Source organism: Micropterus salmoides, unplaced genomic scaffold (assembly GCF_014851395.1).
Source record: "Micropterus salmoides isolate LMB-PRFRI ecotype aquatic unplaced genomic scaffold, ASM1485139v1 Ms_hic_scaffold_19, whole genome shotgun sequence".
Lineage (NCBI taxonomy): Eukaryota > Metazoa > Chordata > Actinopteri > Centrarchiformes > Centrarchidae > Micropterus > Micropterus salmoides.
The window spans coordinates 9,539,804-9,553,844 of NW_024041039.1; the positions used below are offsets into that span (position 1 = coordinate 9,539,804).

Here is a 14,041-nt window from a genome sequence, read left to right on the forward strand (position 1 = left end):
CACCTGCTAGACTGTTTCTTTTGAAAAGGCCTGGTGACGGTTTATTCATTTTAATCACTACAGAATTATTTTTGGGTGCAACACATGCCACAAGTATAAAAGAATACAGTCACTATTGATGATTTTTCATATTTGATATAAACATTTACTAGACAAAGAATTTGACATAGTGACTGGACTGAAATGTTTAAATAAGATAGACAATAATGTGAGGGTTGGTTTCAGTATATGTTCTAGACAGAACAGTGAAAAGCTTCTGCAACCTCCACCACTGTAAATGGATTACAAGCGGACACTTAGTCCATGCTTGCATAGGTTAGAAATGGGGAAGCAAAACTGTTGAAAGAGAATTTCCGCAGTAACTTTAACCTATATCTTCATCCAGTTGCTGTCTCGCACTGAAACTCTCTTTCAAAAGCTTTGTCAAGCGCCTCTCATGAGGGTCCTGCATCTTTAATGATTGTTGCAAACGGAATAGTTTAGAAGATGAGACCTTCAATAAAAAGTTTCTCCTTACAAAAAAGTAGGAATGCAGTGTGTCCAGTAAACATATAGGAGGCCTTTTCTCCCTTTTTTTCTGCATCGGAAGTGGCTCCCGTCTTAACAAGGTCCCCAGCCCAGAGAGTGAGCTCCCAGCAATAAAGTCAGAACACTGTACTCATTTTCCTTTCTGTAAACATGTTGATATGTACTGAGTTAAGTTAATTAAGTCTGAATCAAATAAGCAACCTGAAAAAGAAGCCAATTTTGGATCATTTTGGGGAATAATGCATGAGTACTCACAGCTGTAATTTTGGCCTTTCCTCTAGATTAAGTGGCAGCAGCACAATAAATTCATAAAAGAATGCTGCTCCATAAATATCTTTCTGCTCATCCCAGAAGTCACTAAAGCAAAACACAATACAATGTTTATGTGTGAAAGCTCTTCCTCTGAGATTACCCGACAAATGCAACCCAAATATCTTTCAAAAACTCAAGTGCCACACATACATGTGTATCAAAAGGAGGGAAGCATGCTCCCACATGACTGGAGGTGAACTAATGAGAGTCTGATGAGTCACATACTGTACATCCCATGCAACAATACTAAATGAATTCTGGAGGGTTTCTCTTTTATAACCACCTGAAGATGCAAAAGGTAAGAGATTATTTTTTTTGACACATAATATATGCATGCAAAGAACCTACTCTTCTTGGTTCCATCATGTGAAAACATCTGGAACAGACAGGAGCTTCCCTATTCTCCAAGAGCTCAACAAGTCTGGATAGTAGAGACAGTTACAATTATCATAGGAATTATTGTTTTGTTACTATTATGTAAAGCGTACAGTAGTTGCAGCAGTGAACACTGGGGGATCCTAAATACTGCAGGAACATAGTTGTATGCAGTGCTTCACTGATATACAAGCTAAGGTTCAATGAGAATATATAGGGTTACTGTGCACAAATCACATTGGCATGTTTAGAAATAGAAATGTATGATATCTTATAGCTATATTCAAAATTATTCAGCATTTGACATTCTCATGCATACAACCACAAGAAGCGAGTCCATTGAAAAATAGTCCAAGCATTGTTTTTTTTTCCTGTGGAAATGGCAAATAATCTAATGAGACATTAAAACATGTGCTGCTGTCCAGAGTGTGTGGATTACAGTGAGAAGAGGAGCGAGCAGGGAGAGCTCACTTCTGCATGTCACACTGCAACAGGAGCACGATGGACGGGTCGCCTTTCGCCGCCTCTTTGAACTCCTCCAACGAGATCTGGTCGTCGTTGTTCTTATCCATTTTGCTGAATATCTTGTCCACCCTCTGCTGTGGTGTCAAACCATCCTCGTTCATCTTCATCATGATCACAGTGCCCACCATTTTGTAGATAGCCTGTTGGTGAGGCGCAGTGAGAAATTAGCAGAGGATTGTTTCTTATATAATCCAGTGATGCCTACATGTGTTTATTTGTCCATAAAGATAGAGATCAATGATCCTCAACAATGGGTATTTGTAACCTAGGAGTACTTTTGCAGTTTCCAGAGGATGTGGAAAGCTCAATAAATTAATTAAACTAAACAAAAACCAATCGGAATTGTAAATGATCTAAAAAATATATTTTTATATATTCCACATATTTGTGCAAAAGAAAATAGGATAACAAATTGATGGGATGCTAATCATAAATTTACAATAACATAAGCTGCCCATCAAACTGAGTCAGTCGTGGCACATTAACACCACGTGCTGCAATTAAGAGTGCATGAAAACTAAGCAAGCAGAAAAGTTTAAATAGAAGTTTAAACATTTGAAATACAAATGGGTGACAAATGAACTGAAAACCAACATGAAGTTTCTTAGTTAGGCCACCTCGAGCCTCCAGAACAACTTTAGTGTCCCTTGCCAAGTCTGTGGATCTCAAATGGAGGAGGAACACTATTCCTCCACAAGATATTACCTCATTGACATACGCAACCTGTGAAACCAGGTTCAGATCTGGTGACTGTAAAGGCTGTGGCATTTTATTCATGTCATTTTCGTTTTACATGATCATGATTCACCAAACTACTCACTGATCCCTGGTACACGGAAGCTTCTGCATTTGCTATGTTTCTCCTCTCTTTTATTAAGGTTTTCCTTTAATTTGTCCCCTGTCTGTTGCTCAGTAATGTGTAAATGATCCATCTTTTGCCACTCAAGTGGTAGTAATACTATATGAATGTAAACATAACCAATGCAATGTAAACAGTGACTATTCTATTGCATGAAAAAATAATAGTAATAGCAACCACTGATATAATTAATAGTGTTAAATAACATCAACTTTGGCCAATGAAGGGGTACTTGAGTTAATCTAATAGGGCTGTGGGACAAAAAAGGTTGGGAACCACTGATGTAGCTTTGGAATAAAGCACACACCACATTTATCGCTACAGGCATTTTCTTTGGCATTTCCTTCGAGTTAAGTCTGTTATTATTCCTGGCAATTTTAATATCACTATATATCGTATACTGTATATTATAATGTTTTATTGCTGTACTTTTACTGTGTGAGTGTCTTGTTGTTGTATTAAACCTGTGAAGCACCTTGGCCATCCTTGGTTGTTTTAAGTGTGCTATATAAATAAAATTGATATTGATATTGATATTAAGTATGCTCCAGTATCACTGAGACATAGGCCAGATTTACTATACTGACTGTATTTCCAGAAGTGACCTAATGTAATCCAATACAACTGCGACTTTGATCATTGTGAAACTGCCTCTGTACTCATTGCAGGTGTGCAGGAGGCTAATAACAACAACAAAAACAGAGCCAGTCCCCTGATGAGCCAGGGTTTAATGACTTGATATTCCCTTACCTCGATTATCTCCAGCATCTCCACTCTGGTGATTTTGCCGTCACCATCCAGGTCATACATGTTGAAGGCCCAATTGAGTTTCTGCTCAAAGCTGCCACGGGATGTGATGGACAGGGCGCAGATGAACTCTCGGAAATCAATGGTGCCATCTCCGTTTTTGTCAAAGGTTCTGAAGGCGTGTTGTGCAAACTTTGATGCATCGCCGTAAGGGAAGAACTGCAAATGTGAAAGAGATGTGTTTAATAATTCAGTGAGGGATTTAAAAACGTCAGTAATAGCAATAGTTTTATGATGTATGAATAGCCATGGCATGATTCAATGTTCAGACAGAAAAGAAGCAGATGATCTTTAGGCGGTGGTTCACACAAACCTTGACATAAAGCTGCTGGAACTCATCCAGATTCAGCCTGCCAGTGGGGCAGTCTTTCAGGAAGCCTTTGTACCACTGCTTCAGCTCATGTTCATTAAACTCTGTGTTCTTCACCAGATCCTCCATCACCTCAGGAGTCAGCTTGCTGTTCTGCTTTCCCATGGTTCCTGCAGTGCAAGAACACGTGAATACTGCATTTGTATATGCTTGAGCGAGTATGAAAATCTCTAGCACAGCATAGAAAACTGCCTTTTTATTTCTTCTTCAAACATGAGTACAGAGAGTAAATGTGTGGGATGTTTGTATGTACCACGTGTGTGTGTGTGTGTGTGTGTGTGTGTGTGTGTGTGTGTGTGTGTGTGTGTGTGTGCGTGCGTGGCGGGGGGGTGGTGTTCAGGCAGCTAAATATTTCTGTGCTGGTCCTCGTGTTCTATTTTTGTCCCCTCATCCTGCTTGTGCCAGTCTGTGGCCCGGGTAGCACTGACCTGGATCATCACTTTCAAAGCAGATTCAGATCATCAAATGTTCGATTGCTGCTATCAAGTTTCCACTGCAAATACTGTCCTACAACCTACAACCTGACAGTAACAGTAAAGCATGTGCTTGGTTGTAAGACCAAGACACCGCTGCAGTAAATCTAAAGAACTGAGTGAGGACAACATGCAGGATGCACACAGAAGACCTGCTGTAATCTGGATTAGTGGGGAATATAGCTCATAACATGTGGTCTGTATATATTAAGACAGCTGTGGGCAATCCACAAACTAATCAGCCTGGATTAGTTTGTTATCCACACTGAGGGGCCTCAGTAACAGTCATGACAACTTCAGCAACCTTACCAGAACAGCCTGTCAGAAGCCCCAGATTCATAAATTATCGACTAATGGTGTGGCAAATTATATAAATTGGTCAACAATGCGTCAATTCTCAATACATAATTTAACAAAAGAGACAGCAGAATAATGTTTTGCATATTCGAACACCATGCACACACTGTGGGAATCTCCATCACTTGAGACCAACATATGGTCCACATCTCTGCAGCAGCATGACAGCAGGCTGAACAAGCTCCACCACACACAGCAGCACTGCATTGGCTCGGGGCCTTGCACAACAAACAGCAGAACTGTGTGCTGCAGCCAAAATCAGTGCAAACCACCGCGTTTTATGTGCACCCGCTGCTTGTCATATAACCAATCCTGGGGTACGTGAATGGTAATTATAGCATCTGATCTTGGGTTTAATCTCTAAAATAGGCTATGGTGAATGACCTTGAGGAAAACGAAATTGTTTCACGGAGCACTGAGCTGAGAAAACGATTCAGATATCATGCAAATGTGTTTCAGGGAAATATCCGCTTCATATCAGCACAGGCCACAGGTATGAATGACTTGTTTTGCCCAAACAGAGGCCAACAGATGCTGTTTTATTTCACGCTTTGGGCAATGACATCTGAGTTAATGCTATTAAAGCTAACCGCCTCCTGTGAGGGCAGAGAGGGAGCGCTGCTGCATTCCGATGGAAACGACGCAGTGAGAGCATTTTCAGATTAGATCGCTCCATCCTGGTCCTTATGACACCTCTCCATGCGCATCGGGGCGAAAAAAAAACATGTCAAAATTTCATAAGCAAACAGATCTATTTTTAAAACACAAGACAGCTCCCTCGGTGCCACCTCGGAACCACATCAGAGTCGTATAAAAGCCAATTCCTTGCGCAAATCTTGATGACATTTTGTCAATACCTCAAATTATTACTCAGTTTTATTTCTGCATTTTCTGCTTGTTTCTAGGCAAAACGCAGTGTCTTTATTTTAAAGGATGCGCAGGTGCCCGCGTGCCAGCCCTCAGCTCGATCCCATTCAGTCAAACAGAAGGAAAATATGAAAGAAATAATGGGTGGCACATTCACATAAACCATTCTCTGCCTCTGAAATCTGAAAATCTAACACATGACATGTAGCCTACATCTGCAGGCACATCACTTCTTACCTTAGTACAGCCTTTATTTGGTGATTCTCTATCGGAATAAATCTGCTGTGGCTTCTGCAAAGTACAGAAAACCCCCCTCCGATGGAAACGTTTGCACAAAAGGGATTATTTTCAACACTGCTCGCCTCTTTTAAAAAAACACACCCGCTAATGAAATGTCTGGATTTTCCCGACGTTATTCCAGATGAGGCGCAGCAGGGACCGATCCCACGCCAGTCTGTGGTTATGCGACTACAGGAGCGCGGCGTCACCCGTGTGCATCACAGCCTGATCATAAGTTCACTGTTGCTCTGCCGCTCGGCTTGGGTTCAGCTGGATCCTGTCACGATATAACCGGATCCTTCATCGTGATGATGAGGACAGCATGAAATTTCATCATCAGGAAATTTATACATTTCGGATTGTGGTGGGTGTAAAGAGTGCGCAACATTGTGCTATTCATTTATGACTGATCAATAGTTCACTGTAACCCCTGAGGAATTAGATTCAGTAAGGGTGAAATATTCTAGTCCTAGGGTCATTAAACGTGGCTTTTAATAATAATGGAGTTTCAGAATCAGGGCTGGATAACCAACCAGGGGCCCCCAAGGATTACCACACACCAATATGTAGCCTACTAGGTTTCATTTCCCAGCAAGGTCACAGTATAATTACAGCTCTTGTGTGGAAATGCAGAATCCTTTATTTATTTATAGATTTCTTTAATTAAGCAATACTGAAATGCTTTTGTACATACCTGCTCTGAAGAGATCCCTTTCTGTTTCTAATGTAGATGGGGTCTTTTGACAGTGGTAGGGGCACTCAGCCACTAATAAAGCATGTATTAGGCTAAAGAGAATTGAAAATGAGAATTTGAAAAAAATAACCTATCAATTAACTTTCCCCAGCATCATTTATAAAGTAAATACCAAGGACATGATCAGCACTGCTTTAAAGGAATAGTTTGACATTATGGGAAATGTGCTCACTTGCTATAGTTGCCAAGAATTAGATGAAAATAATGAAAGGGTAGAGTGGATCAATGTCTATTTGCTGACACATTAAATAATATTTTATAGGGTTTTTTTGTATCTTGGAAATGGCCATGCTTAGGGTAACATAATAAAAAGTAAAATAAATAATGTAAGTTTTAGGAGAAAGGCATTTTTCCCAGCTATGGTGTGAAATCATTTTAATATGTGCAAATTACAGATATAATTAACTACAAGTAGCTGGTTAAAAGCCTATGTTGTAGAAATAAACTTGCCCTGCCTTATGTTATAAGCTTTCCTATAATTAATTTGTCAGACTTTTAAATGGTGAGGTTGCTGGCATCTTAACCCATGTTACCCTACCGCTCCTGAGTCTGTCCAATAAATATGAAGCTAAAGCCAGCAGCCAGTTAGCTTAGCTTAGCATAAAGACTGGAAACAGAGGAAAACGCAGGTAAAACAGCTAGCCTTGCCCTGTCCAAAGGTAGAAAATCTTCTATCTCTTGGTTTGAAACATTTGCCAGTCAAGTAGTGGACACTCCAGGAAGTCACTGCCCAAGAAATAGTCCAGAGACATAACCCCCCGTAACATCACAACGTGTTGTTTTTACACTTCATTTGTTGTGCAGAAATACAAACAAGATTATAATGTGTTAATTAATATGAGCATTTGTTGTCTTTTTACAGAACTAGCTATTCCCCCTGTGTCCAGTCTTTATGCTAAGCTATGCTAACCTGCTGCTGGCTTTAGCTTCATATTTAGGCTATATGTTTTATATTCCTAAACTAAATTGTTACACAGCAAATTGCTGATTGGAGTGAAACCTGTGACAATCTCTATGTAGGCCTATATGTTAATATACAGTAAAAGAGTAAACCGGTTCTTAATTTATGGGGACCCCTTGAGAGCCCCGATAATGCAGAGCCCTGGAGGATACCAGTTTGGAAGCCATGTAGGTCACCTTTGTTAAATCACGTGTGTTGAAGCACAGTTGAGGCTCCAAGCCAAAGCAAGTCTCAGATGAGTGGACCCACATTAAAATCTGGATCCATTTAAATTACTTATGTATAAAAACAAGCAGCAACATTTGAATAAAACCCTCCATCACAACTGCATCCTGTTGGAACCAATACTAAAATGGGTAAATAAAAAGTCTGTCTCACACACAAATCTCTGATTACTTGATTTCTTAATTTAATACTCACATACAGTACAGTATACACATAAGATTTCCTTTACATCTCACAAACACAAAGGCAAACAGTTAAATACATAGATAACTTTAGCACCAGCATAGAGTACTGATCCACTCAGCTTTCTCTAAAACTCTTATTCATAGTGATTTTCAAAATAAAACACCTTAGCTTGATTTCACTAGGCATGGCTTACATGTAATATCTTTACAGCAGCATTCACTTACAAAGGTTAATTGATTAAAAAAGGATGCATACTGTACACCAAAAGTGGTATACAAAAGCAATACTATATTATATACCCATTTACATGGTTTTCTCAGTGTAACATTTAAATGTTTAGTGTGTTTTGACAACTTCTGTATCAACACCGATGCTGAATAAAAACATAGAAACATATGAATTAAAAAACATTCCTATGAGTATACATGAAGAGCCTTTGGAGATAATTGGCATGTGACAATCTTGCATATCGAAACATAAATATATCACGTTCACAATGCTCTCGCTTTTCTTTATATATACTAAAAAGAGAGCGACTGTCTTTATGTAGGCTATGTTTTGCTTAAGTTATACTGTTATTAATTATAATAAAAAAGAATGAGAAATCCAATCCGGACATTACTTTTTTTGTTACACAGCAATGTGAAAAAATAGTATCAAAATGATTTTCTAAATCTCTCAATCAAAAAGCAATGTAGTATTTAATGCACCATTTTTCAGTACAGTTATAGACATGTTTTCAGCTTGGTAACCGCGAGTAAACAAGATCCTACGGTGAGATTTGACAAAGTTTCTTAAGGTATAAAGTGTTTTCTGTTATACATTTCTTGTCAGATGATGAATATATATATATGAGTAAATCTGCATGCAGCAGACAGATGTGCTGCCTATGAAGGTTTGTGAGACAAAACATTTTCTTACACTGGTCGTCTTTTACTGATTACATTATGTTAAATTGTGTATGAAGGATGCATTCTACACTGTGATGGTTTTTAGTTCAAAATCTGTGCCAAATGTAAGAGCAAGTAAATAAGAGAAGAGAGCGTATGAGAGGGGTGAATTTGTGATTAACACTACATGACATCATGGTAATATTCAGCAAAATGTACCAAGAGGAATCAGCTGTAGACCTCATGTGTGGGGACCCCAGGTCAGCAAGCCAGTGGGAAGAGAGTAGGATTACAGCTATGAGGTACATCACTTCCTCTAGCGGTCTTTTTCCCACTTGATATGAACGTTTCTCTGCTCAAGACTTAAGAACAGAATTTATATTTTATAATAATAATAATGTATCAATGAGAACGTGAAAACAATGTGACAATGGGAAAGGAGTTGCTTGTAGTGATGAACCTCAAGAGACTTATCACCCAAATCTGCATCTCCATGCAGCTTTATGGAGCTTTAAAGCGACTTTCAGCTCATTGTTCAGTGGTCCGGATGTAATTTTACTGTTCTGATTCACTCTCACTGGCCACAGCAGGCAGCTGTACACTACCCAATCAGCACCAGACCGCAGACAGATACAGCTAGAGAATAGCTGGTGAACATAGTGGAGCATTTAGCAGATAAAGATCCAGATATTTCCCTCAGGAGTTGTTAGAGACCAAAACAGAGCTGAAAGAGAGCATTGGACTTATATTTGTCAGGTGGCCAGGAACATGACTCCAAACAAATTATAATGCTGCTCTGACAATACCGGATGTGAAAATAAGCAGATGTTTGCTAAAAACTTTGTCAAATCAACATAAACGTTGATGACATGTCAATGTTGTGTCCATCAGTTATTGTAGGTTTAAGTAGTGGTAATGTGATGTGAAAAACTAGCTAAATCATCTTTTCTAAACTGTGCTAGCCTGATTGATGAAAGGAGGTTTCATCACCCAGGTATTTCTCAGTATCCCAGAAATTTCTCTTATCCCAGTGGCTTACAGACCTGCAGTCCCCAGATGTGATCCTTCAGAAATGTATTGAAGGGGGGTGTGTGTGTGTGTGTGGGGGGGGGGGGGGGTATATATCATCGAAGACTTTCAGAACTTAGTCTGCTTTAGTTTGTCGATGTGGTAGCAAAGCTTCAAGGCTGGCCCCAGCTTCAGTCCGAGGTACTTCATGATCATGTCGCTCTTTAGGAGTAACAAAGCATTTCCATCGATCTCCTGAGAGAAGCAAGAGAAGAAGTTGGTGGTGTCACTTCCACTGGATATTCATTCTGGCCAAGTGAAACAGTGAAACAAGTCTGGCTGTCAAGAATATGATGGAAAACAAACTTACATGTTTCCTAAAGACATCTGAATGGGGGCCGAGAGCCTGGGGGTCAGCATCCCTGATGAACCAGACAACATCTTCCACAGACCAGGTGGATGGGTCCTTATTGGGTGGAGCCTTGGACTCCTGGGACTCTGGAGATGCATTATAACCTCCTGGGAGAAAAGAGGACAGAAAGTAGCTTTACTTTCCTATCTCAGAGAAATAAACACCAAAGCAATCCTGGTTTTGTCTTTCCGTGACTTCCCACCTGTCCTGTTGCTCTCTGGGAACGTGTTTGGGCTGGTGGACGACTGCCGGCACATGCTCATGGAGGCCGAGCCGTTGGAGAACTGCTGTGACGAACGAAACCCATAGGAGGACTTTGGCGAATAGGACGAGCTTATGGAGTTGAAAGCAGAATCGCCAGGGTCCACGGAGTAGCGCTTGCCGTCGGACTGGTCTAAATGGTAGTCCTCAGTCATAGATGTTTCAGCTAAAGATTAGATCAAAATCTGCTCAAATAATTTGTTTATATCAACATATCAGCTACCATTAGACAGACAGAACATTTAGAAGTACCATCTGACTGGTAAGAGCCACCACTGTGCTGGGTAATGGGCTGATCACTGAAGAGGTTTTCACAGTGCAAGCTGCGGCAGAGCTTCTTCAGAAAACGAAGCACATAGTCGATGCTGTTCACCACAGGGAGGCTGAGAAGGTGCTGCTTCCCATCAAATGTGGCTGGAAGAGCAAAACAGGGGACCACTTGAAACAACATCACAGTTTAGACGCAATTTCTCACAAATTGGCTAATTAAGCCATTAGAAATGCATGTTTTCTACTCAGTACCACCACAGGTTAAGTGGTAATAAAGCTTTTGAACAAGTAGAAAGCAACACCTGAGGGAGGTCTTTGTACAACACCTGATATTTTTTCTCCCCCGTAGCCTTGTGTGAGGAGAGTGAACACTGTTTTCTGCTGGAAGGCGCTGTCGATGCAGCCTTGGACGGCCTGCTGCAGAACCACAGAGGGCCTGTCGGGTCCAAAGTGATCAGGGAGCTGCTGGATCTTCTTCCTGTCCAAGTTGGGGCCCGTGTTGGCTTGCTTGTTGATGTAGATACAGACTGACACAGGGAAAACATAAGTGGAGGCACTTAAAACCTAAATTATATTAATGGTCTTTAAGTGTCTTTAAACAAATCAGGACTGGATTGTAAAGACAAAAAGCCCATTAATGCTTCTTGTGTTTTGTGTCCTACCTGTAAGCACCTGGGGCGTGGCAGAGTGGGGGATGGTCGCGGCATCCTGAGGAATGGAGCTCATATCGGGCTCAGGGGTGCTGCTGGGTGGAGAGATAGCCAACGGCGTCATCACCATCCTGGGTTTGAGCTGCGGAAGGAGAAGTTTTTGCATTCCTGTATTTATTTACAGGCATATCATTTCTTTATTAAATCATGTAGGGATGGTGATGGTGGAATAATCGAGATACCAAATCTGTATAAAGTTGAAGTGAAATGCTACAGAAAAGTAATTTTGTGGATATTTATGGATAAAAAAACAGACATATTTCCATGAATGACCCCTTCTGACATAAAAAATATTGCCTTAATAGCTGACTACAGCAGAACAAAGCCTCACAGATGTTAAGTCTCTCTCGGTTACTCTGGGGTCCCACAAAACCTGAAGGGCATGGAGCCGATGTGTCTGTGTCTTTCTGTGTACACATGCATTATTTAAACACACTGCATCCACACACCACAGCTCATCCCCCGTTCCCCCCCCCACCCCCCCAATCTGGCTGACCTTGAAGCCTGGCTTTCTCCCCCTCTTCTTTGGCACTTTGAGCGGAGGGAGCGACTCGGGGTAACGGTTGGGAAAATCCATCTTGGCGACATTGCGGAGCGGGGGTCTCCCTCTCTTCCTGCCTGGTATCTTTCCCGACTGGCTGGGGATGAAGGAGGGAGCCACTGCAGCTGATTGCATTTCACTGTTGTTACCGTCTGATTTTTGTGCCGTTGCTGCTGGTACACTCATTTGGAGCTGGAGACAAAGGAAACAAGCTCAAGCTATGGAAATGCAAAGACACATGCACTTTACTTGCACATTAATCCTCCTCCTCAACAACTACATGTTAGTGAGCAGCATTAGCATCAATTTAGAGCAGACATAGAGGAAGCAGAATGGCTTGGCAAAGATGTGCAACAGCAACATCCAAACACTAAGAGTCTGCAGAATACTCAGCTGGGCAATGCGGTGAGAGGAGCAGTATTTAGCAGAGCACCATAACAAGCAAACAACACAAAAGGCAGCCATGCATGAGCTGTGGAGGAAACAGCACCTCCATCCTGCACTGATAACACACCAATAAACCTGAGAGAGAGTGAGAGAGAGAGAGGAGGGGGTGTCTATTACCTGCTGTCTTCTATTGTGAAAGCCTAAGAGCCAAGCCCTTTTGTCTTAAATCCCAGAAGCCTAAAGGTGACTACAAAGCTAAATCCCAAACAATGCAGGGAAAGCCATCTTTGCGCTTGCTGTATGTGGCTTTTCCTCGTCCCCTTTTACTTAACACAGTACTGCTGCTGCTGCTGCTGCTGCTGCTGCTGCTCGGCACACAGGCTGCAGACATCTCATTAGACTAATGCATTCAGCAGTGGCAGAGGGAGGGGGAAATTGACTTCACCATGGCTACCCAGCTATGAATTACCATTACGATGACAGCTTCCACCCTAATCTTTAAAAAAGAAAAGGCAGCTACAAGAAAAGAAACATGTGGCACATCTCCCATGCTGCAGCAGAGCTAACCAGGAATGAAGAACCAGCAATTCATACGTCCACAATAGATCTTATTTCAAGCTGATTCGTCCGAGCATACAGTATGTAAACAAACAATAAGCAGCCATCATGCACTCACCATCCAAAACAGATGTGGAGTGTCCCTACACTCCTCGCTCTGGTTCCTATATGTTTCCTGCTTCCTATAGCAGATCTCAAAGCAAGGCGGATTCCACTGTAATACTGTATGTGTACGTGTGTGTGTACAACAGAGACAGACAGACAGAGAGAGAGTGACAGTGTGTGTGTGCATTAAAGAGAGACGGGGGTGGGGGTGTAGAAAGGCTCCCCTGTTGTCATGGCAACAAGCCTGTAAGCCCTGAAACACCCTGACAATTGTCTGCCATGTTTGGTCTGCTCAGTGCTGAGGAGGTATAATTAGACTGAGGAGGACTGAGGAGTTTCTGCCGTTAATTACAATGGGAATATTCATCGGAAAGTTAGTATTCAGAGGGTTTAATCAAAGAGTCAATCGACAGAAAAAAAAAATACATTTCTACTATTTTGATAATTGAATAATAATTTTAGACATTTTTTAAGCAACATAAGCCAAACGTGTGCTGGTTAAAGCTTCTCAGATGTGAGGCTTTGATGCTTTTCTTTGTCATAGTAAACTTAATATATTTGGGTTTTGGACTGTTGGTCAAAAAAAAAACAAGACATTTGTAGATGTAAACTTTGAGCTGTGGGAAATTAAAACAGGCATTTTTCATTATTTTCTGGAAATAATGAAAATAACTGTTAGTTGCAGCCCCAGATATAATATTTAAACTGCAGTTATCAGATATCACAGCAGATCACAGTTAATTCATTATTTTAATTGCTAAACATACTCTGGTTCTAGTCTCTCAAATGTGCTGCTTTTCATGTTTTATATCATTGTAAATCTAATATCTCTGGGTTTTTGACTGTTAGTTAACAAAATAAACAATTTGGAGACATTACTTTTTTTTACAGATTAAAAATTATCATTAGTTGCAGTTCTAAATGATATAGCTGATGAATGAATGTGAATATATTCCCAGAATATATATTTTCCCCCTTTAATGTGTTTATAATATATCACAATTTTCCATATCCTTGTGTT

General features: G+C 40.7%; 2 protein-coding genes across 4 annotated transcripts; both read right to left on the reverse strand.

Annotated features, from left to right (window-relative positions):
- Positions 1-14: 14 nt before the first annotated feature.
- Positions 15-6,040, reverse strand: LOC119910037 (visinin-like protein 1). 2 transcript variants are annotated; one of them, XM_038728386.1, is made up of 4 exons: positions 5,855-6,040; positions 3,720-3,886; positions 3,350-3,565; positions 15-1,880 (listed from the first exon to the last, which is right to left on the reverse strand). In XM_038728386.1, exons 2-4 carry the CDS (start codon positions 3,879-3,881, stop codon positions 1,683-1,685), a joined length of 576 nt encoding a protein of 191 aa, XP_038584314.1. In that variant the 5' UTR covers positions 3,882-3,886; positions 5,855-6,040; the 3' UTR covers positions 15-1,682. The 2 variants fall into 2 exon arrangements, with proteins under 2 accessions (XP_038584314.1, XP_038584313.1); XM_038728385.1 differs by having other exon boundaries at positions 5,711-6,038.
- Positions 6,041-7,854: 1,814 nt separating this feature from the next.
- LOC119909806 (sex comb on midleg-like protein 4) lies at positions 7,855-13,182 on the reverse strand. 2 transcript variants are annotated; one of them, XM_038728034.1, is made up of 8 exons: positions 13,034-13,182; positions 11,926-12,162; positions 11,382-11,511; positions 11,046-11,246; positions 10,702-10,863; positions 10,391-10,615; positions 10,147-10,295; positions 7,855-10,031 (listed from the first exon to the last, which is right to left on the reverse strand). In XM_038728034.1, the coding sequence occupies exons 1-8, from the start codon at positions 13,034-13,036 to the stop codon at positions 9,906-9,908; spliced, it is 1,233 nt and encodes a 410-aa protein (XP_038583962.1). In that variant the 5' UTR covers positions 13,037-13,182; the 3' UTR covers positions 7,855-9,905. The 2 variants fall into 2 exon arrangements, with proteins under 2 accessions (XP_038583962.1, XP_038583963.1); XM_038728035.1 differs by lacking the exon at positions 13,034-13,182 and adding an exon at positions 12,535-12,731.
- Between the last annotated feature and the right edge of the window lie 859 nt (positions 13,183-14,041).